We start from the raw sequence: 26,482 nt of genomic DNA, 5'->3' as shown, positions 1-26,482 counted from the left end.
CTTTGAGTCACGATCGCGTCCTCTTCTGATGCCTGTCAGGGCCAGACGTTCGCAGTAGCCGACTCATCTTTAGCTATCGACATCCTGCTCCTTAATACGTTGTCATTGCACATTGATCTATTTAATATGTAGAAGTACGCTAATTTTACTAAATTTACCAGATAATGGTCAAATAATTAGCTACTAGTCATTTGGTTCAGTTATTAAATTCCCTAAATCCAAGTGGATTACCACAGTAAATGTTGTTGATAAATTTGGATTCACTAAACTTTTGCATGCTTAGTGAGGCATTGATTCCTGACGATTTGCATATACAATATTTCAAGCATATTAAATTCCCAATTCGTATTTCCTTTGCCATGACAATAAATAAACAAACTGTAATGAATGGTTCTCCCATTGTTTATATTATTTATCTTGCATACTGTTTACACAATGATTAACTATATGTTACTGCCTTTGTATAGTTGAACTACAACAGATTTGTTGATAACGTGCTACAATTTACAAATTAATAATTCAGCTTTCAAAAACAGCGCGAAGCTTCCGGCGGTGATTTTCGCTAACGAAAGTGAAACTATATGTATTTTAATAACACAAACATAATGTTTCGCAGCTCTCGCTCGCGCTTAAGAAATAGCAAAAAAAAATAAACGCAAGATGACACTCTCGAAATAAAATCGTGAGAAGAAAATCTGAAAAACGGTCGTTAATATAACGCGACGGTCGTTGTCTCGTGACTAAAAAAGAACGCTGTTTTGCATGTTTGGTTTTATATAAAATCTAAAAAAAATATGTACCACCGGCGCTAATCGCTTCAACAAAACAACGAAAGTATCGGTCGCTTTTTTGTCGTTATCTTTAGTGGTGGAAAGCGACAATTAGCCTAAATATTTAGTATGTAACGGTGACGAGGAATGGCGGCTGCTTCACCTTTGTGCGCCGGATAACGAAAAGATTACGCATCGCGCCGAGGCTCTTGAGGCGCCTTGTGTGAGTATGTGTGTGTAGCGCATATTCGTCGGTAATGTCGCAAGTCGTTAGGTGGACAAAAAAATATGACGTAACTGTACTCTCGGAAGTTTGAATAACATTTTGAGTTAAAGAGAAATTAGATTATCCAATCACATATTCGAAAATCACGGAAAAAGTTTAGAGAACGTTTAAGAAATATTATAAAAAAATCGCGAAGCTCGTACCTGCTAAATTTTTTTTAGATTTAACAGCAAGGACGTCATTTAATATTTTTCCAGCAATAGTTGGCCAGTTAGTTGTCGTTAGTATTTCATTTGCATGTCATGCATTTTTCTGGTACAAAATCGTGCCATCACCGTCGCAGTGGAAACGGTCAGTGGTTATGTAGCGTTAATATTACCACTTACAATAAGTGGGAATCAAATGAAGCGTATCTAAACCGAATTTTGACCAATATGAGAGCACAAAAAACAATTATTCCTTCTCAAAAGTCAAAAATCCAAATTGCTTTTGACGTGAATCTTTGACTTCTGAGAAGTAATAATTGTTTTTGCGTCCTCCTATTGACGAAAATTCAGTTTGAATATACTTTTATCAACACTCTTGTATCAGAAGTATGTAGTAATATCGATCATCATATTGTCTGATCCTTACTTAATTAAATGATTAACTATCTATATAACTGTTATTATTATATTTTGTCATCTTTTTGTAAAAAACACACAATTATACCTATAAATTCAAAAATTCCCTGTTTTTTCCGTCAGACTTAAAATTTGTAATTTTGCCCATCACTACTCGTTCACCTTTCATTAATATGTACCAACATGTATTTATATCTCAATAACACTAATTGACACCTGTCACTATCCATCTGCTAAAAAATATTTATTTGAACAGTTAACAAGATTTTGAAAATATCAAAAGAGGATACCAAAAATAAAAAGGTAATCTTAAAAAAAATTCGTTCGTAGTGGGAACGGTCGATACCGTTCCCACTGCAACGGCGCCGACACGATTTTATTGCTTTTGACGTGGATTTTTGACTTCTGAGAAGTAATAAATGTTTTTGCGCCCTCTTATTGACCAAAATTTTGGCTAAAATATACTTTGACCAACATCTTTATATCGAATTCCGTAATAATATCGGTGAGGATATCTGTAAAATTTTAAAACAATGTTTTTAAAACAAAATATGGAGCAAAAAACTTCTTCTGCTTATTTTCCACTTGTCAACTTGTCACTTAGTTTGTATTTTCGACTTGACCTAATCAAGTTCTAAAACTATAATTAGTTTTAGAACTTGATGTTTGGGTTTGAACAGTAAATGAACGTTTCGCAAATGTCAAATTGAATTTCATAGACATTTTAAAGCAGCATATAATTTCACTAAAGTTTATCAGTCAAACTACAAAGCCAGATAAATTACTTTTTCACTTGGTAAAATACATATCTACCAATGTATTCCGATTTGACGTAACTGAAATGATATATTTTTTTAAATATTTCACCAAAAGTCACTGTTTGGTGCGCTTTATAGACTGGTGGAATCATTGGTCCATATTTCTTCCAAAATGATACCAGCCAGAACGATACAGTCAATGTAAAGCGCTATAGATCCATGATTACTGACTTTTTCGTTCTCCAATTGAATGGCATTAATGTGGAAGAGCTTATATACCCGAAATCATATATTTAAACACTAATGGCATAAAATATTCTTTTCAATAAAGCCAATACCATGGCCATTTTTTTTATTTCATTTTAAAGTTCTATACCTCTAAAAAAAACACCCTTTAATAAAAGTTTGTTAATCATTTTTTTCTTTAATGTGATATTCGCTCCTTAACATTTCTTTGTAAAAAATCATACTTTTGGAACAGTATTACAAGAGAGTCAGGCGCCATACTATCTCAAATTGATCAAAAGTAGATAAAAAGTATTGTAATATTGTCAGACAGCTTAAACAAAGACGCACTTAGGTTGTACTAGTTAACGCAGGACTCGATTTTAAGTTATCCACATCTCTAAAACATGTATTTGGAGCTTAGAGCTTAAATTATCCATAAGACTTTTATATTTATATTTAAAAAAAATGCACATAAAGATTTTGTAGAATCATAGCTTCTGATTTAATAGAAAGAAAAGTATTATTTATTTATAGGCAGTAAAATAAGAACTGGCAATTAGAAATTTATGTTCGATAAACTGTGTTATTAATTTATAATTAAAACATGCGATGCCTTGTAGATATGTTTTTTATTATTATTGAAATTGTGCAGTTCTTTGAACAGATTTATTTGCTTAAGCTTATAAATAATTCTTAAAATATTTCTATGTATATTGACTGTAAGATAAGCATTCCGTTTATTATTGATGTTTTCAATGACGCGATTGTGCTATTATACAATCCATTGTGCAGCAAATAAAAAGATTACCTATCACTGTCGATGATTGTTCACGTGTTTGCATGCATGTCTAATGGCTAATGCACAAAAAAAGATTGCCAACAGGTAGATGTGAATATTATCGCGTCACCCTGCCAATCGCCAGGTATAGGTACGAAATGGCTCAGATGTCGATAACGGTCTTTGGTTTGGAAAGCAAAGAATGAAGACTGCGGTACCGTGACGTCATCGAGTTCAACATTCCAACCAGGTGAGCTGGTTGTGCAGATCGCCGGGTCGGCTGACCTCGTCGAGAAGGAAGAAGGCGCATAGCCGACCGACCGGCCAAGAATTGCTCAACAATGGGATCCCTTTCGGATTCGCGCAAAAAGATGAGGTGAATTCTAGCCACATCCTGACCGACCACGTCATGCTTGGCTGGTCTTCCAACCGTCGCTCCCATGCCATGGTTCGGCGTCCCTCAAACCTGTTTACCGTGGACACAGGTAACTTGGCCGACACGCACATGGGAACTCTCCTCGTACGATTAATTAAACTCCTATCGCGGTTCCCACGCTCTTTTCATGCGTACCCGTCGTTTCTGGTACAAAAATAAAGATTTCAAACTGATAGATGACCTTTGGTTCTAATGCTGCGTGTGCTTCCAGGTCGACGCCTTCGTCGAAAAAAATGCCATCCAAATGAGGTTTTAATGCAGAAATATAAGAATACAAGCAATTCTGAAGATAAATGTTAAAAATTTGGCTTGTTTTGAAAAAATATTTTACTTCAGATCTTTACTATTGTTCAAACCAAAATATTTGAATATATTTGCCGTTTTTCTACTATTCGATACTCTCACTTTTATATTGCTTTTATTTATTCATAGTATTTTTAATTAAAATGTTTTATGGTGGAATTTTAAATACCTCTCAAAATTAAGATATTAGTGTAGAAGAGACACCTTTTGCTTTTAGCAGTAATGCATCAACTTCCGAATTGAAATCTGAAATGCAAATCTCTTACGAATACCAAAAACACCGTTTTCCCAAATAATTTAAAAAGAAGGTTGGACCTACTTTTTTAAACACTCAACTTATGTCATGGTTTTGCCTTTATTGGAAAGATAATTTTATGCCATTAGTGTTTAAATATGATTTCGGGCATATGGACGCCGCGGCTGGCTCGAATAAAGTCCACTTTTTTGAGCAGCTGGAAATAACGCGGCGAATGTTGGCTTCCAAGTCGTCCATTGTCTCTGGTTTATCGGCCTAGACTAGTGACTTCACATATCCACACAGAAAATAACCGAAGTGTGTTAAATCACACGATCTAGGAGATACATTATGTGCTTATCGAATGTTACCTTCAATAAATTGATTGTGACACGCGCTGTATGCCATCGTACGCCGTCTTGTTGAAATCAAAGCTCTTCCACATTAATACCATTCAATTGGAGAACAAAAAGTCAGTAATCATGGATCTATAGCGCTCTTCATTGACTGTAACATTCTGGCTGGCTCCATTTTAGAATAAATATGGACCAACAAAAAAATATAATACAGCATTAAGTGTTCAAAACTTTAAATCAAAATGAAGTTTAATTTTAAAATAATCAATTTAAACAGATTTAAAAGTAAACATTATACTTATCGATTTAAAATAGATAAGAAAATTTATTTTAGCGCTGCAACTCGGAAACATGAGTAATTTATGAAATTTCGGCAATTACAAAGTGTTGTTTTTTTTTCCATTATTTTTGCTTGTTTGTGATTAGTTATTATTAGTTATATAAATTAAAAGATAAATTTAACAAAAATAAGACCACAATTGTGCTGTAGATAATGCAGTGGTATATTAAAGGAAAAAAATACTTCTTGCGTTGTTTTAATACACAAAAAACCGTCAAACTCTTTTACGTTTTTGGTGTTTTTATAATTGGAAAATTTAAAAATATATCAAACATGGACGAATATTTACTTATATTAGAATAATAAATAGTTAAAAAAACGTATTCGAGTATTCGGATCTCTAGTTTAGGAGCAATAACACCGATTTTAAATATTCTGCTTTTAATCAATATTTATGAAAAAGCTTTTGGTTAATTATTCAATGGGTACGATACTAATTATTATTAAATGAATATACTAAAACTATTTGCTTTGTAGTGTATGGAGGTTTTCCCAAATAGCACTGATAATTGCTAGTGAAAATAAATAACACCAAGATATTTAGAGAATAAGTTCAATTATAATTGAACTAACTTGTAAAAACTATACAAAATACTATTTTTTACCCAAACCATTAAAATTATTTCTAAAATTTTAGGAAATCTGGCACATAGTTTATAATTTTTTGAAAATTACTACAGATATATACAAAGATGATTAAAATAATGCACACTAATGAAATGAAATATAATTATTATTAATATCTAATTTAATAATGTATCTTTATTAAATAATACTTATTTATATTTTTATAACGCCTTTTGGTTGTTTTGTAAGGAATGAAATATTTCAGAACACAATCAATGCAATCCCATTCAACCAAAAGCATTAGACGTGATTACAGGTGTATATCAACCTACCTGCTGCTTAGCCCTTTATCCTACTTTTTCCTTTTGCGGTTTGGAATGTTAGACCACCTCCTTTATTTCTTTTGTGCTTTAGTACTATATGGAACTTTCTGGTATATACACATATATACATACAAGCGTTTTTGATAGTAATTCGACGCTGTATGGTCTTGCTACATCGCAAAAGTGACCTCTAATTAAAAATTCATGAAATAGAATTACGACTATCGACCCTTCGCGTGAAACCATACTTTCTGTATTCATTTACATTATATACTATAAATATATATATACATTTTCTGAAAACTCATTATCATTATCGCATCAACTCTATATTTTAAATTTATGCAAACACTTGATTAATGGCTTTAGACAAGGTGTTATACAAATTAGATAAGATTTGATATCAGTCTGAAAATACTTTTTACTTATGTATGTTCAGAAATATAAATATGACTATAACATAAAAACATTTTTGTATACAGCTTTTCTTGCAAGCATGCATTGTTTAACACATGTTGAATTTCAACATATGGACATTGGTATCAAAATTTAATATTACATAAATTGATCCATCTTTTCTTATGTAATGTATTGTATAATATATTATGATAATGTGGTTTTAACTGAATATATTAATTTACACGCTCTACGTATTATGTACACATGGATCTTACAGTACAGTTACCATTGTACGCATTGTAATGGTACACTTTCGTATTTACGTTTATTTTCAGCTTAAATGTAGAATTAAATATTTAATAATATGCACATTCAAACGCCAAAGTTTACACGTCCCTTGTAGTGGTCATTACGCTATTATACATTGGAAATTTTCACTCTAACAATAAAATTAGATGTAATGTACGAAACGTGTATAGCGTCGAACAATGGACGTAGGATGTGTTGGGTTGGTCAAAAAGTTTCACGTGGGAAAACTCTAGTTAGGTTCTGGTAAGATTATTTTTCATAATTCAATCGCTTTCCTGTTGTCTGACTTTGAATCAATTAATGTAAATATTCGATTTATATTAAATTAGAAATCTATAGATAGTCTAAATTTGCTTCGATCATGACATCGAAAAGCTATTTTGAAAACATTAATGAACTATTCAATGATAATAACGTTGGTATTAGTAAAATTACTATTGTAATATTATATAATATTTACTAGCTGTTCGTACCCGGCGTTGCCTGGGATTAATATTATACGCAAATTTAACTAATTACTAGTTTGAGAAAGTCATTATTTTTATATATATATATATATATGTACATATATATACATGTATAGATTGAAAAGCGGTTCTTTAGAAATTGTGCATAAATATTGAATAACGCTACATTATAGCGTAAAAAAATACATTACAATTACATATTATATTATCTCTTTGATCTGAATATTCAGATATTGACTATTTTCTTTAAGATCCTAGAGTGCAACTAAGCAAATTTTAAATGGATGCTTTTAATATAACATAATCTTAGAGGAAAGGACGCGTGCATATGTTTTGAGCAGGGTTTAAAAGTGATTATCTTATAAATTCCTACTGGTGGGTTGGATAAACATAATTTTTCCTACAAATTTCCGCAATGCGTGTCAATTTCAGAAAATGTGATTATGTTGCAATGAAAAACTAGCATAACATATCATTTATAAACAACTTGCGAATGTCGCCCACTCGCTCTTACATAATGTTTTTTCATAATTAATTACATATTAAATAAAATCTATTTGATTGCTTACTTAGCCTTTTTTCGGTAATTGGAGTGTTACCGTTCCGTTCGTAGATTCGGGGATACATTTTACTTTTGCTATAAATATGCAATTACATAGAACAACTCAAATGGTAATCTACGTAAGACCATCATCTATTTAACTGTATTAGTGATTATGTGGTTTTTAAAGTCATTTTATTTAATAATATATTATTACTTAATTATATAAATATACTCGTGTGTTTACGATACATAACAGAATATTTAAATATAATTATATGGCAGTTAAAATAATTGTTTATTCAAGATTCTAAAGTAATACAGATGGCAGTCAATATAATACCCATGTATATCCGGGTTTGCTTAGTAGATATATTAGCTTTCATTTTAAGCAGGGTCCTTAAGAATAACTATCAGAAATAAAACTCGGGTTGAAAAAATAACGATTTTCATTTAAATGTTTTAAATTAAAATGTTTTTTCTTGTAACTTATCCCTCGATTCACGCAGTTTTACTTTTTGCGATTTAAGATTTTGGTAACTCTTAGGAGTGTAACTTTTTAACCTGTAAGACGCATGTGGAAACTAGCGAGAATTTTATTAGATTATATTACATATTGGGCGAGATCGTTATTCTCTGAGCGATGGTGGAGAAGCTGGCGCAGGGATGATGTCCGTGGAAGATCCTCAGTTTTGATTGGTGTGGCAGCGTCAGTATAGTGGAGGTTGATCCCTCTCCACCATACATAAAGTCCATGACAGTATGTTGTCTGCGGGCGGACGGGCATCTGCTAGCCTCTTTAAGTGTCTGCCGGAGTCTGCCAGGTGACTTCCTGTGATTGCACTCTCCTTATTGGAGTCCAGGCTTAAGTATACAGGGCTGCAAATCTTTCGTGACCAATCACAATCATTCTTAGTACAACTAAATAAGTATATGCCTTTAGAAAGTGACATTTGCTTGATAGATATCTCCAAAGTGAATTGCGCAACGGGAATATTGTGACCTTACGGTGCTTTTTTTCTTCCGGTAATATATTCCTTACCGTGACCGCTTCGGAACAAAGAAATATTCATTCAATGCACTGGAGAATCCTTGCGTGTTATTTATAGAGGAACCCTTATTTTTTCTAGTCGTAACAAGATCCTTTGTGTAATCTAGCTTATATCTTATTGATGAATGATTATTTTTGGTCACAGTAATTACGCGGGTTTCGAGAATAATACCCCACGAGAACCAATAATATATTTGCTTCCTCTCATACTCCTACTTCTTCCAGACCTACATCTGGAACCTCTCCCACTGCCAATGCAGTGTACGCGTGTCGCTGAAGAGTTCACTCGTTTATTTTATAAGTTAAAAAACGTTAAATAGTACACATTCACGTGATATTTCTTGGAATTTATCCACCGCGTAAATCGAAGAATGAGTATACAACACTTTGCCATGTTTGCATATTATAAAACAACAGTAATAAGTAAATAAATAAATTAGATTTTGCTAGTTTCTCTTGGACTATTAGCGTTAACATCAATCTTTAATTACGTATAAAATCAGTTAAAATATACTCTAATTTTATTAGTATTTATTCGAAGTTAACTGCTGTCATGAAATGTATTAGATGCAAAATGTATTATTATAATGCAATATATTTTAGTATTTTATTTCTATTCATTATATATGTCTCTCGTATTTATTTTATAACGTTATATGAATGAATATTAAAATTATACATATTGCATTTATTTAAAATAGCGTTTTTCCGGTACCGCAGCGTAATATATCGTGAATTGAAGAGTCATCTGATTGTTCATAACGGAAAATAAATTTATTCTATAAATAGATATTTATAAATATTTTATACTTCCTCGACAATTATTTAGTTAACCATAACAGTTCCTGAATGACTTTGTTTTAATTCGAAACATATTACCGTCTTTTTCCGAAAATAAGACACTGTCTTACTTTCTTTTTTGGTCCAAAATACGCGCTAGGGCTTATTTTCGGGGGAGGGCTTATATTCCAAAAACTCATGAAAATCACGCTAGGGCTTATTTTCGGAGGATGTCTTATTTTCGGAAAAAGACGGTAGGTATGAAACGCGGCTGAAGCCCCACCCCAGTATTAATAATATAAAAAAATGGCAATGGCTTTTTTATAGGTCCTAAACCGTCTCAAAAGCATCATCTGTGGTTGATCTTTTAAAACCGCCGGAAGACAGATGGTTCACTCCGGATATAACGAGCACGTTTACATCCTCAAAAAACTCAGCATCCCTACGCATTTCCGCCTTTGCTAAATCCGAAAAGGAGAGCAGCTGATGCATTTTTGAGTAGAGACATTATAGAACAAGCTATTTCGGTACCGTGAGCATCTGTCCGTTGTTTTGAACAATGCGTATACTCTATATCCTACAACGCCACAAAGAGAGTTTATCGATTGTAGTGCTTGCAGTATGGTTATTCGATCATGCTTCGATGGAACAGTAACAATAAACTTGGTGATAAGTAGCATGTGTTTTACGCCTACTGAAATTCGATATCCACTTCTGGCGAAAACGTGGAACGTAATCGATTGGCATAATAAAATTTGAAACGCTTGCGGAATGGATTGGTAAATAACCTGACATACTGTTGTTTCTCGTGTATTCCAGTTTTATTTGGTTTGGATTTTTGAAAGAAGTAATGCAACGATGACGATGAAACAATAAAATATCATTCGACTTTAAAAGCGTTTCTTTGTTCTTCACAATCAGAACAATATAACTATCTAAATTGTAGAAAATGATAATGCAGAAATTGATTTCTGCGCCGAGGCGCAAAATCAATAACACCATGGCACGTTATCGAAAGTTGTATGGAACTTGAGAAGATAACGGCGAAACAATCGAGCATTCCTCAATCACTGCTTATTTTTATCTGTTGTATAATACAATTGGACTAGATGTGGGTCAAGCTTTCATGTTCTTCTTTGATCTGATAGTGTTATTAAATTGAAAATGGATTAAGAAAACATTTAGGAACTAATATTTCACAAAAACGTCTTAGTTACAGGCTTTTAGGTTTATATAATAGATTCATATACATTATACATATATATGTAATACTCTCAGAACTAGATTTTCGTCTTTATTAAAGAATTTATGCTACTGTATATCAACACTGATTTATAATTAATATGTATTATTCAATACATACTGATTTATAATATCATTGATTTTATGCCAATAAAGTTTTTTACAATGCGATTTTTTTAATATCGGCATACTTTTATTTTAACGAAATTAAAATATTTTTTTATTTTATTTTTGTGATTTATTATGATGACGTAATATGATTCATATTGAATTTATTTTTATGCTAATAAAGTAAAGTTTTTTACAGCTCGATTTTTTAATTTCGTGGAAATTCATATTTTAACGAAATAAAAATCATTTTTTATTTTATTATTATGATGACGTAACATGATTCATAGTACATATTGAATTGATTTAAAGCTGAGTTTCAGGTTCTAGATCTAGATTCTAGAGCGAAGATATTCTATATACAAATCAGGTTGTCCCATTAGTCCTTGCGTTTTTTTTTACATTTGCAAAAATGTATAACTTTTTATAAATGAACGATAATTTCACTATTCTTTCGGTGTTTGCTAACAAAAGTTGTATCAATGCTGCTATTTATTAGCGGGATATTTTTTGCTTCGATATTTTTAGCAATAAATCAACAATGGCATTAGAGATAAAATAATATCGATTACGATTATGCTTTATGAGTTTCGCCTCGATCAGATTATGACAATAACAGTTAAAAACTCTTGTAATAAAATGGTTAGAGATACCATTAAATTTAAAATGTATCAAGTGTGATTCTAAAAATTTCGATCCGGGAATTTTGCCATTGAATATCTACGTAGGAGCGGGTTGTTAGTGAGGATATTAGGGCTGTCATTAAAGCAGGTGCAAGATTAACGATACAGAAGCTAGCACAAAAGCTCAATGTCTCGCCTACATCAGTTCACATATATTTAAAAAGTTAGGAAAGGTATTAATTTGCAGAAAATGGTATATAAATCTCATAAATGAACAGATTAATTTTTATTATGACAGTTTTTAAGTAAAGAATTTTTTTTTAAAAAACGGAAAAAAAATCGACAGAATTTATTACTTTTAAAAATACATAATACAAATTGATTAACATTGTAAAGGGATGGAGAATATATAATTTAGTTAAAGTATTAAACGTTTGAATTTTTAACCCATTTAATCTCCACCTTAAAAAAATCAAACAACCTGATATTTTATAATTTTTATTATCGTACGAATCTGTTATTTATATCGATTATATACATATGAAATAGATGGTATATGTTTTTAGCTTTTAATTATAATTGTAATTAAAAACATTTTACATTTCACGCAGAATTTCAAAAGTTAATAATTTTGTGAAAAAAGTGCCATTCCACATTCTTTCATAACCAAACTAACTATAGCAAAAAATACATGCTACAAATAAAACAATTTATTATAGCTATACTAGTATTTTTAACATTCAAGTACAACATAGAACTCAAAAACTCAGTTGAGTGATTCATAAGGATTATAAAATTTTCATTCAAAATTGTGTGATACTTTCAAATTTATAATCCGCGAGAGTTGACAATAATCGGCACTTCATAAAGTTTTGGTTAATCTTTTGACTCATAGTAGAAACACATTTTTTGCTGTCAACGAAATATTGGGACGGGTGAGTCCTTTTACGTGTTTTTACGACAAGCAAATTTATATATTAAAATTATCATACGCTCGCAAACAAATGTTAAACAAGAGTGGTTCTGAAATGTTGCTTTGCCATTTTTTCCATCATAAAATTAATAAAGTATATATAAAATAAATTTAATATATACTGTTTGGATATTGCAATTAAATAAGTCACCATTTCAATCTTAATTACCGCAATAACGTATTTATAATACTGTAATGCTCTTCAATGAGGTAATAAATAATATTCGCTCTAGTAACTGAAGTTCAACTAGCAATTTAATTGTCATTGCTGCAAAGTCTACATATTGGCTATGAATAAGTATACTATTTTTGTTTCTTATGTGGTTAGTATTATATTATATTATATTATATATTAACTTTATCGAAATTCATAGAGGAAGTATTTTTTATTTATTTCTTTGCAATTGTTTTCGATTAGTTTTGGTTTATTAAAAGACCACGTTTTTGTGGTTTAATGTTAATGTAGTTCTTCATTAAATATAAACTAAGTATTTCAACATAAACACAACTTGTATATAAATATCGTTTATGTGCGTGTCTAAGGTAATTTTTTTAGAGAACCAATTCGTATAAGCTAAAGTTGTTGGAATCTAATTTAAACACATGCTAAGTATGTTAAATAATATGTTAGTCGTAATCAATATTTAATTTAGTATTAGATGTTAATAAAATATATATACAAACACTGTTTTTTAGCCATTGATGTATTTGTTTTCAATATTGTTTTCACTTTATATAAAGTATATTTTTGAAACGTTACTATTGCACAGAAAGAACCTGACGTGGATTTCATCGTTGCAAAATGCGTAGATGTTTTCATTTTTTTTTCAAGTTTTTTCAGCGTGAATCGTTAGTATTAATTACGCTTCCGATGGATAAAATCGGATTTCTACTATTTACAAACGCGCGTACTTAACCTCAATCCGATGTTTTTGTTTTAATTTTCTACGTTTTCTAATTGCGCGAACAACACTCTAGCAAACGCACCTGGACGTTATTATAATATAAGCTCGTTTTCTACGATAATATAAATATCGCTCGTCTGACGAGATTCTATGAAATTTTCGTTCCAGTCTGAATCCTTTCCAACGGCACAACAAAAATCTGAACATTTCACTCTTGGTTTCAGTTTGAGATTTTATGCTAATTTTAACGAGGCGCTAACATAGGTAAAATATTTTTATAAATGAAGTAAAAATCAAAATCTATTTTATGTAGATACATTAAGTTCATTTTATATTAAATAAAACCATGTATGTTTGCGGTTTTGTGGAATCGGTTATCGGCATAATTGTGTAAATATCGTAATTTGTCATTCGCATACTAAATTATTATCACTTACAATGTTTTCGAATGTTTAGGATTAGATTATTATATATTCTTTATAGGAAATAGATTAAAACTTTTCGACTTATTTATGTATAATAATATATTAATAATAATATAAAAAAATTGAATACAGATTTTATTTATTTAACTATTTTGTATTAGTCAAGATGTTAAATATAATATACGGGAACGAGGTAAAGATTACAGATTCGTCAATATTATTATTCGATTACAGTAATCTTAATACCAAAATTTAGATAATACGCATGACTGGGTACGCTTAGTTGTATTACTAATTTATGTTTGTATGTGTTTGAAAAATATTTATATGTAAATACATTAAGATGCGTGTACGTATGATTTAAATTATTTAATTTTCTATCATTAACAGCATATCTTTGAGAAACTGGGTGAGTGTGTCGACAACAATTGGTCTCTGCATGTTTTGAATGAGATGCGTATTGGAAAGGTGTTTTGCATTTTGCTCGCATCTTTCCATTGTTGGCTCATTCGCGATTTCTTCTCTTGCATATTCACATACGATTCCCTTTTTATATAAAAAAAAAAACGATTAATATCTAGTTTATCGATTCGTTATTGAAGGCACGCTAATTGTGGTTGGTTTAATTATATGTACACACTCGCGAGTGTTACTCAATATCATACCTGATTTCCTGGCAATCGAGTTTTACTTTTAACGTCGGAGAAAGTAGTTAAATGTTACGGATACAGATTTAACTGAAGTAGGGCTGTCATTGACTCTCAACCCTCGGTAAAGCTGCAATGTCAAAGATCTATGTTAATACATCTAAATCTCGAATTCATTAAGCATAAAGCATGTTTTCTGAACCGCAATCATAATCAAGTACGACTTCACGCTAAATTAATTAGATTTTAATCTAAAGTTACGCGAACAACACAACCGTATCGACAATCTATTTTATAAAACTAATTAATCTGAAGTTTATACACGAGATTTGAAAGACAACCTATGCACTAAGAGTATCGGATAAAGCCTCCCGTTTTATAAACACCACCAGACCGTGATGTTTGTCATCATGATCATCATTTACACCACACGATACAGTTGTCATTTTTTTCCTTCCGAAATTGCAAAAATGCCGTTATTTTTTGTAAATTACTCCGTCACGCTAAAGCCAATTAATCCGCTCATGAATTATTAAAAGACATGTATGAAAAAAAGCTGAAGTCAATAACCCTAAGGCTTAGCTAGGATACGGCGATCGATAGGACATTATCGCAACCATCGACCTCTTCTGTCGTGGCGTGACCAGCCTGGACATTATTTATTACCTATATACATACATATGTATATCCTACATAAAAGAGGATAATTGTACATATTTTTATTGCGCATGTGACTATAGGGTGACCTTTGTCTATTTCTATAATACTTTCGTGTGTTATTACTGTGAAAATGACCATTTGTCACAGTAATTGTTTTAACTCAAGGTCGTGATATCACTCAAGGGCTAGTTTAAATAATTAAACGTATAACATGTTTGTTTTATGTATGGCATTTCTAGTTACTAATTAAATTAGTCATATTTTAGTACAGATGTTAAATATTCACTATATTCACATATTTTAAATAGTTGTTTACTGCGTAGCAATATTTTCTTGTAATAAAGATGAAAAATACGACTGATTTAACAGCATTTCTTTTATTTTAAGATTTAATGAACATATATTAATCCAAAATTATTTTATACTCGAAATGTACCTTAACAAACCGTAATGAGGCTCAAATCAATGCTTAATAATAATTTAAATATTGTTAAATTTACGAACCAACAGAATAAATGTTTTTGAAAAATAATTGCAAAATTTTTCCATACGCAGCATCATATCAGTGAAATATTGAATATGATATTTGTGGAAAATATGTAATATAAAACATAACTAGCTTAGGATAGCAGCTGTAGTTTTAATTACCTCATTCTAAAATTAAATCTCGGCTAAATTTGATACCCAGCTTGATCCGCCATATTGTTTCAAAATGGCGACTATTCAAACAATTGACAAATTCATAGCCCCGTTATATTATACACAGAAATCTACTATATCTAATACTTGCGGTCTTTGCCAGGCCGAATTTATTTATTTCGAGGGTTTTAATTATATTTGTTTATTTTTATTTATTTTTTGTTTTCAAAATCGGTTTTGTGAGCCACCAATAGTGCAGTTCATTTTTAAATAATTATTGTTAAGTCTACAAAATTTGTTGTAGCAAAAACATGCATTACTAAAATACAGAATATTATTTCTGTGTAATATTTACTAACAAACTTTTCAAATGAACCTTAATAATAAATTCTATGTATATTTATTGTATTTATTTATATTTATTTTTCATTAAATCTTCCGTTGTAACCTGACAGGCGTAAGCCCAATGCGTTACGATGGGGTAAAATTTGTACCAGCTGAGTAAGTCAATCAGATATATTAAATACCTACAGGTGACTATTAACAACCAGACTGAAAGTCTGGGAATCTGTGATACCTATATTAATAATAGCCAATAGATGTCAGTGCAGCTCTGGCCGGTTTTTTTTTATAGTAGCGCACTTTTTATAAATAAAAATTCGAGTGCCATTGCCGGGGCTCGAGCTCGCAACCTCAGAGTTACTAGTCTGAGACGTTACGGACTACGCTATTCCGTCCTTAACGCTAACGAAAAACCACTATATTTAATGCGTTACACAATAACGTATAATTTATTAATATTTGTAAATGTTTTATAACTGCAGTAGCTAATTAAATAATTCAGAAGCGAAAGAAAAAAGAAAGCGGTACTTCCACAGCTTCTATACACATATATTATTTACACAATTGTATTATGTTCATCTTAGAACAAAATAATAATTTTAATGTTGATATTTAGTGATTAATTCATAAATTATATTAATTTTATTGAAGATAAAATGATGCTATGTTATGCTTGTAATTAAAAAATACTCAACATTATGCAAAAAAATTAAGTTTCAACAGCTGCATTGCAATAATGAAACATCAATTCTGTTTCTCATACATATATTTTTAATTCGCAAAAATCATAATTTATAATAAAATGTTCTCGGATTTTCCGCAGCGAAGCGTTTCGAAAATGTTCGTGCGAAACGGTCGAGTAATGAATGGAATGAGTCATAGGTCGTTTTCTGATCGCTTCTTGCACAGATCTTGTTTGACTTTTTTACGGTATCGATAATGACGTAAATCGCGTTTGTAAAACACTAAGTGAACGAACAACTTTGTCTTCCACTTTATCAATTGAGGTTAGGCGAATTTCGCATTGGAATATATTGTAATTGGACGACGATTCAACTACACCTATGAAAATATACTATGGTGATAAAACAACCACTTTATTATAATATACAATAATCCAGCCCGTTAAAAATCAATATATTAAAGTAGTTCATGCATTGAAAATAGTATTCGATTCAAATAGTATTAATCTTTTTATAAATATTTATGAGCTCCTCCAATATATTAAAAATAGACAATCTTATCATATGGTGTAAGATCATTTTTACATTTTATATATAAATATCTATGTTTATTTAATTTTTTTTACTCCATAAGTGTTTCTAGAGTAACAAAATTCGTACATGTGAAACAATGCTATATTTAAGAGGTTTTATTTTTGGGTCTATGTTTAAAATATATATAAAATCTTCTCTAAAAAAAAGAGGTATTCAGAGAGCAATATTAATTTTCGATTATGACTCATTAAATAAAATATCATGCGAAATTGCATTGATATTAGTGAGCTGTTTTTGAGCTTGTACATATTTCAATCTTTAATATTTAACAATGAGATCTACAGCCAATTTTGTAAATCAGCAACGCTCATAGATTTTAAAGCCATAGAGAAAGCAAAAATTGTCACAGACGTTTCTCAGTTGTTCATAACGTCAATCTATTTTAGACAATAGAATGTCAAAAGTGCTGTAAATTTGTATTTTAAACAATTCTTGTGTCATGCTACTTCCTTCGTCTGTTACTTTATCTTTTGCGAAATTAAAATTGTATTAAATATAAATTTGACAATATATCAATCCCCTTTCATATTAGGTCCTATTCCAGTGTATCTCTTGCACTTGTGTTTAAAAGTTATATAACATAGCAGCTGACCTAACTCAACTGAAAATATAGTTATTAAAAGTAGATCATCTGTTACATTCACAAATACACTATAGAACTCTCGTGCGATTACGTCACACTGTGTTAAACGTTCCTTCAACAATTCAGACACAGTATGCCTTTACTTAATCCCTAGTTTGTCATGCATCTATCTGACTGGTTCAAAATAAGAATGAGGTTTGATATAATATAAACTTATAGTATAACTACTGCTTAAAAATACGCTTGCGAAATTGTAGAGATGTGAACGCGCGTCAAGCGCCAAACCCGCTCTCATAAATACCATTGAAATTTAGCACTGACATTTTATTCTCTACATAACATAAAAGCTGACCTTACACACGGGGTCAGCTGTCATTTGTGCGTTTTAGAAAATTAATAACGGTTACTGGCGGTTGTGTATGCAATTTCACGTGCCATAAATCGGTTCCATAGTGATCGATGGTCTACGCTCTGGGTGAACGGCCTTTCACGCTCGTCAATTTTCCTAGCTTTTCCTCTCTCCTTTTTTACCGCGTTGCTTTTCGCTAGGAAGGCAGCGGCTCCTGTCACGGAAACGGTCACGCCTAGATGCCTTCCTTGCTTCTGGTCTTCTTTCCGATCATCTGGTTCTCTCGTCAGTCTCTGGCGCGACACCCGGCCCGTAGACGTGCCCTTAATAAAATATTGCCACGTCACGTTTCCGTCTCAATTAGTCACGTTCAACGTATACAAAAGTATTATTCATAACTCCCGAAAGCGAAGGTCGGCAATCATGACAAAAGATATGTGACCTTGTTCTGCGAAAATGAGATGCCTAATTTGTTATTTAATCTGAACGTGCGAATCTGCCGCTCATCGCCGCCATGCCTCATCCAAGAAAAGACAATGAATGAGATGAGTACTTTCTCTGGTGGTTGTGTTTGTTCTGTGTGTGTGTAATATTTTTTTTCGCGATTGACGAAATGTGAAATGGCGGCATAAATGTTAACCAGCGTCGTGCCCGTGACTTCTTCGGTACAATTGGCAATATTACCACCGCCGTATTGGCTGTTCGAGCTCGTGAGGAACTTGACGTATCTGTTGGCTGGAATCCTTATATGGCGTTGTCGCATCGCGAAGGAATCAAACAGGACCAGTGAGTCGCATTGAACGTGTCGCAAATATTCGTAAAAGATGGGTAGAACGACTCTTATTACATTTTTGCGTGTATCAACACCGAGTTATTTATTGACAAAAATAAAACCACTTCTCTTTTGCAAATAAATAAACCACGCAAACAAGAAAGTTCTTAACGATAAAAAATACTTTCAAGATGCTTTGTTTTGATCATAAAAATACTGATAAATTTTAATACATATCTAATTAAACACACTTTATGATATTCGTCGTATTGAGCTTAATTTCTTACGTCTTTCTGATCCTTTTGAATAGCATCTTTTTGTGTCTATTAAACAGTGTTCTATTTTGTCGAAAAAAATATGAATGAGATACGATGCATGTGTTGTAAATCGCTTGCTATTTTTTGCATTGAATCAAAATAAATTCTCACTTCACCGGCAATCTCACCAATTGTTATTTTATGATACCGCTACACTTCCCAATTGTTTGGATTTCTGCTAATTATTGCTCTCAATTTATGTTTGTATTTTTTAAACGATTTTATTGTGCGTTACATTGATGGCTAATTTCTATAACGAAGCTTCATTTATCTGTTCAATAGTCTTCGATTTAGATTACCTGTGAATTTGATATAATAATGTATTGTAAATGATGTGCTTAAGATATTACTATGACATATATGGACTCTAATAAGAATATTTGAGCACTTTAATTAACACGTTTAACTTCGAAGTGGAATATTTTGAAATGTTTCAATTTTAAATGCACCAAAACCAACTAACTTTAAAACACAGTTATGTATTATTTTACCTTTGTATATTTACAACAACGCAGGTAGTCGTTTTTACTCTTTACGGCCCAATTGTGCTTTTTTTGTTTTGCGAAATTTATCTTCTTATCTTTATTTTATTTATAACAACCATGACTATATCAACTAATAACCAACAAACATAATAATGATTTAAAAAACTCTTTGTAATTGCCGAAGTTCCAGAAAATACACATATTTTCAAGTTAATATTGTGCAGCTGTGGTTTTTTTTTTATCAATTTTAAAGCAATATAAATAATGTTTTATTATCTATCTGATGTAATATATTAGGTTCATATTTTTTATACTGAGTTGTAATCTTTTTGACATCGGTTTTAATTAAAATTAAACTTCATACTTATTTATAGTTTAAAAATTTCAAAATACAATAAAAATAGTCTTGATACAAATTATTAATTTTTTGTAATATAGAATTATGTTTATATGAACCTCTATTTTCTAATAAAACTGTATATTACGATTTTTCATAACTGTAAATATATTTAAATATTTTATCGTTTACTATTCCATATTCGAATAGATGAAAAAACGAATAATGAATACTCTAATTGATAACTGATACGTTTCAATTAAATTATAATATTGCCAATACTCTGTATTTACAAAAACTATTTTCATGTCTCCCTCCCAAAAATATATTTATTATATTTTTTTATTTTAGAGAATTTTTTTTGAGGTATTTCTGTCAAGTTTTAGTTAAGTCACAATATATATTATATTTTTCTCAAAAAACACTTGAAAATTGGTTAAAACGTACTTAACCCTTTCTGCGCCTTAAGTATGTTAACGCGCTCTATATGTCTGGGTGCATGGGACCGGCCATGAAAATGAGCGCGTTAACGTGTTTCAATTTGTATTCATTTTACTAGCTAATATCAAGTGTTTTATGTGATGTAAAATGTTTTAACACATAGTGACATCTCTTATGACAGAATAAAATGTTTGACATTCAGTGATAATCGCTTTTCAGGGTTATGCCACGCAGACTTTTTCTATTATAACGAGAATAATCAATATCAATTGTAACTCTCGCTTGGCGTTATTTTATATTTCACAGTATTTTTTAATATATATTTTGACATTTTATTATAGTTTTATTTTTTATAAGCTATGTGACAACATTAGCTTAATGTTTTAGTATATTATAATTTTATTTTTTTACAATTTTTTTTATAAAATTAATGTGACAACCCTAACATTATGTTTTTTCATTCGTCTGCATTAAATTTGCTCATACCAATTTTTATATATATATATTTAAACGAAATTTTATTATTATTCTTTTTTCTAATAGCTACGTGACAACCGTAGCATTTTGTTTTTATAGATTTGTAAACAATCTCATTTTTATTTATATACCTATAAATGTATATTTTATATTTTTTTATTGTTTTATAATGTGATTTGGAAGGGTAAAAATATTGTTTTTTTTTTTGTAAATGACAATAAAAATGACACATTGTATATTTGTTTTATACGTTGTCGTAATATACAATGGATATATTTTGGAAGAAAAAAATTAAATAGATTTTGTTTTTACTATTGTAGAAAATTTCCAACCTGTAGTGCACGGGTGAACTAATATTTTGCGGCGCTTAAAAGGTTAACGAATTATAATTACCCGTTTCTTCAAATACTGAAATGTTTCACAAATCTGTTCTTCTACATACAGATTTTTTACTTGCATAGTAAAATAATACCTAGTGAAATTTAGACATTTATGTATTTAATTGCAAATTATTTTACAGTACATATTTATTTATTAATAATTTACTATTAGGGTTTGTTAGTCTTTAAAAGTTTTTTAGATAAATTCGTAAAAATCAGTTTATTGTAAAAAATATCGTTTAAAAAAAATATATTAAGCTTCCATAAAATGTTTTAGAATTAGTCAAAAATAATTATTTATTTAAATATTATGTTAAAAAAAATTTACAGAAAATATCTGTTTAGCACAAAAATGAAAAAGTTTAAATATGTATTTGTTATTAAATAACTTAATTCTGTATGTATTATATTTATTATAATATCAAAATATCTCATAGTTTTATTTTTATTTTTTCAGATATTTATTGGTCTGCCATGATGGCACCCAGTGTGTTTCAACGCACAAAATCTCCACAGTCAAACAGTCTACCTCACCAACATCAGGTATTATAATAATTATCTTCTAATTAATATATTTTTTATATTACAAATATTTATTATCCTTCGTATCATTTTCAGCCACCAAAATTCACCGTATCTGACGTAGACGACACAGACCACAGCGTTCTAACGAATGGTTCAAAAAGTAGAGGATCGTCACCATCAGACGGAGAAAACTTTGAATGTTACGGTGAAGGAGCTGATATCGAGCTTGAACCGACCAACGGGTTAGTATTATATGATACATAAAATTCGTCACAAGCAATTACAAATTTATAATATTATACAATTAAACTTTTTCTTTGCATATTTCAGAGATGGCGGACACCGTAGTCCTAACGGTCTTATTAATAGACACTCTTGGACAAGAACTAGTTTGAGAAGAACACCTCCAAGGTAATAATCGAATAAACGACGGTGTTAAACAGTTGTGTACATACATACATATTTGTATAGCAAATTAGAACTAAGTTGTACATGTAAATATATGGCTTTTGCATTTTTTTTTGTAGCCATCAAGAGAATTTGCCGAACCGTCGCTGGGGGTCTATGAGACAGTAAGCTATTGCTTTTTAGCTAATTTATTTACATATAAGAAACCAGTGACTCAGTAAAAGAGATATCCATCTGCTAATTTTGTAACGCTTTTGGCATTGAATATAAAATTTCGCAGTTGGAACGCTATGTTGTTGAGCAACTCAAATCATATTATTAATGCATAATCTCCATATTATATTTACAAGAATTTTCTATATGTGTCAGGTGTAACATTAATCAAGTTGTAAGCTAATGCCTGATGTGGTATGGAGCAGGTATTGAGAGTATGGTACTAATTTGCACAAACTTTTAAGTATCCATTGTTTTATTGTTTAATTCTCTCTCCTAAGCGTTATAACTCCATCTATTGTTCTCGTTTTAGTCATGCTGAGATTATTATTTTAATTTTGTGTATGAGAGTGCATAACAACGCATCATTAAGTTATTATACTTGCACACTTAATGAAAGTGTGTTTCTGTTAACGGGCAGACGTAAATAAGCAGTTGATAAAGATCTCATGATTTGCGCACGGTGCTATTGCAATAATTGCTTTTTTATGTGAAAATTTGATGATTTTTGTAGAACAATAGATTTTGCATGGATGTTTTAAATTGTTTTTTGCAAACAGCGATGAGAATGAGTCGCTCTCATGTGAAATGCTTAAGTTTTATAGTTTTAGATGTGTGGTATAATTAAAAAAATTGGATCTTCTAACACATAAAATGTAGTAGTCTTTATAAGACAATACATATCATAGAAATCATAAGCAAATTACACATATAAAATAATATGTATTTAATTATATACATACATATATTATGTATATATATTTCTGTACATTTTATTAATTATTCTATTTTTAAATATCTTAGATTTATTATTATATTCAGTAATATTTTTTGATAATAATTTTGCTTGACCTTGAAATTTACTAAAATATTATTTTATTATATTAAAAAATACTACTAGAAAATGAAATTATATTAGAATTTCTTCGTTTTTCTCTATTATTGTTAACATTAAACCATTTGCAACTTTTATTATTTGAGATGTTTATAATACATTTCAAGTGATCCATTTTATATGGTTTCTTAACTATATATCTTAAATTTAAAGTAAATTAATATTTAACATCAATCAGACAAATTTAACATTTCACTTAAATATATTATATATTACTGCAAAAAGAAACATGTCCCAAAAATGTATATCAAATTCAGACAAATCTTGACAAAAATGTTTAATTCTCAGACTCAGATACATATATAGGTTAAATTAAATATGTGCTTAATTCTAAAATTCAGGCAGCATTATTTTAGAACACTCTTTTATATTTTTTTTAAATTTAATTTTACATACATTAGATTTTCATTACATATTGACTTTAGGTATCCAATTCGCTCCTCATTTTAACACTATTGGTACAAAAAAATATTTCAATGAACTATGCATATACAATATGTACAGTAGATTCCCCAATAACACGATATTTGGGGGAGTGTAGTTGTAAGACTAGAAAATATTCATACATTTTTTTGCTATAAGATTTAGTTACATGTGAAATATCCTCCCTTTGGCTCGGTCACTTACTTATCTCATTTACTGTATATGTACATATACAGCATACTAATTCCAAATAAAAATACTTTTTTAATTTTATATCTATATGGATTATACTAAATAATATTTATCGCAAAAACTTAAACCATATGATATTATAAATCTATTTTTATTATTAAAATGTAAAAGTTAGATGATAGATATTTTGAGATAATCCATTGCCAGTGTCAGCTATCAGTTAGAATATTTGTCACCACTCGCTGTCGTTAAGTGGTCATCGCTTCCTTTTTATTTAACCAACATCATCCAATTACAATTGACTGTCGAATGGACGACTGTTACAAGCCGAAAGGCCTGTTTCATTTAGCTATTACTTAAACGCACTACTGCACTAGTTTAAAGTGTCATTTTTTTTTCAAATTTAACACCAGTACATTTAAAATAGCTAAGCTGAAATGAGTACTAGTTACTGTCGTAAGATATAGTTAAAAAAATATTGCAGTGTATGCTTATCTATTTTTGTCTTAAGTAACTGAAACAATTTTATAAAATGTAGTTATTTTATATACGAATTATAAAAGCAATTTCCCAAAAAAATATTATATCTCATGTCTAAAACACCATACTGGTATAATCAGTACGTATTCGACAAACGATTTAGCTGCCTTATCCTTATAAATACTATATATGTATGTACATATTTAAACAAAAACCTGTCATGTATTTTTATTTGTTACCATATTAGTTAGAAACCTTAAAAAATATAAAGCACGTTGACACGAATACCATAATACGATTAAGAATATATGATACGTTATTTCGGCAAGGTTTTTGCTTTTTTTAATTTTAGCCAATTGTATGAAAAGACATGTTCACGTTGCTGTCTTAGGATATAATTTATTTTTCGTAATATTGATTCGATTTTAATTAGACGTCAGTTCGGCCCAAATCTCACGTTTGCTCTAGCACTCCTGTGTGTGTGTGCTACTGTCGAAAATATTGGTCATTACGTTGAATTACATCATGTTACGAATAAGCGAATCTGTTTCGTCGTCGTTCATGCGCCACTGTCGGTAAGAGTGCCATTCGAATTGTATTTGGGTTTTAAAAATCATTAAAAAACATACACAATTACGAAAGCTTTTTTTTATTATGTATACTGGAAAAGGAAAGTTGATATTTACTTCAATATACTCTATATATTGTAAAGTTTCAGTTCTTATTAAATCTACATTTAATGAATATAATATTACACTTTATTTTTAAGTAACTTTCTGCTGCGAATTTAAAGATAAACATATTAACGTTAATTTTTTTATATTGACAAGATAGTGAACAAATGAATAAATCTCTTTAGTTTTTAAATAACACAAAAATTTACATATTAACCCTTAAAGTAGATAATCTTATCATGCTTTTAGAGAATTTAGAGCCAAAAGAACGCTGTGAAAACGACCCTGAATGACAGAGGCGAGAATTAGTATTTGCATAATCACATTGATAACTCGCGATTTTCTTTTCTCTTTAAGCGGAATTAATTCGTAATTCACGTTGCTTTCACCATGAACGTAAATCAGTCGCTCAATATCTCTCATGATCAATTTTATGTTGCAACGTAACTAGCAGAGAATCCAAACACATATTCTGGCAGATGAATTTAATATAACAAAAGTTCGGGCGTTTGATTCCTGAAGCAAAATTTTATTTTGCCATACTATGTTAATATATAACATGTAAATTATATTATAAATAATCTTCAATTGCTAGACATTAATTATTACATACGCGTTGTTAATGCCATAATTGTAAAATAGTATATTTATTTTCAACAGTCAGTTCACAAAAACGACGTTCGTCGCGTATTTTTAAATTGGTCGGTCGCCATGAGGGGTGGTGCCGGTATGTGTAAGTACACGGAGCCTTATCGTTTTTATTTTGTTTCTTAGGTTATAGATAATTTTATTTTATAGCTCGTATTTTTCGGCTCATAATTTTATTACGGTTGTGACCAGAATTTGTATTAAAAGGTCAGAATATAAGCAGCCAGAATAAATATTAGATGGTCAGAATTTATATTAATTGCTCGAAATCTATTTCAAATGGTCAGAATTATAATTTTTGTTAGAAATAATAGCCAGTATTTATATTATATGATCTGGAGTTTTATATTAAAAAATGATCAGAATAATAATACATGGGCATTATTAAATTTGGGCTCGCAACATTGTCAAATGTCAACACAATAAACCAAGCGTGCTCTTTGCTGCCGCTCTGTCGTTATTCCCGCTTCGTTCGTCGCTCTGAATACCGTAGCATCAGATTTGTTGAGAGTTATTCATTGGGTGTTCAACTGATGGTTTTGGTGAGAGCGA

The 26,482-nt window shown here is 30.3% G+C and overlaps 1 protein-coding gene across 4 annotated transcripts in view; it reads left to right on the top strand.

The window, feature by feature from the left end:
- Positions 1–26,482, top strand: part of nuf (rab11 family-interacting protein nuf) — a 63,313-nt gene that overhangs the window by 5,660 nt on the left and 31,171 nt on the right. For all 4 annotated transcript variants that reach the window (XM_088196298.1, XM_088196296.1, XM_088196297.1 and 1 more), the window contains exons 2-5: positions 21,930–22,015; positions 22,091–22,239; positions 22,328–22,408; positions 22,525–22,569. In XM_088196298.1, the coding sequence (XP_088052424.1) occupies positions 21,947–22,015; positions 22,091–22,239; positions 22,328–22,408; positions 22,525–22,569 (344 nt within the window). In that variant the 5' untranslated portion in view covers positions 21,930–21,946. The remainder of the gene's footprint in view (positions 1–21,929; positions 22,016–22,090; positions 22,240–22,327; positions 22,409–22,524; positions 22,570–26,482) is intronic.

The sequence above is a fragment of the Plectrocnemia conspersa genome, unplaced genomic scaffold, assembly GCF_051122295.1.
Source record: "Plectrocnemia conspersa isolate PC_06_02 unplaced genomic scaffold, ASM5112229v1 ptg000011l, whole genome shotgun sequence".
NCBI classification, from domain to species: domain Eukaryota; kingdom Metazoa; phylum Arthropoda; class Insecta; order Trichoptera; family Polycentropodidae; genus Plectrocnemia; species Plectrocnemia conspersa.
The sequence above is the reverse complement of the archived record's forward strand: the minus strand, read 5'-3'. Positions and strand labels throughout refer to the sequence as shown.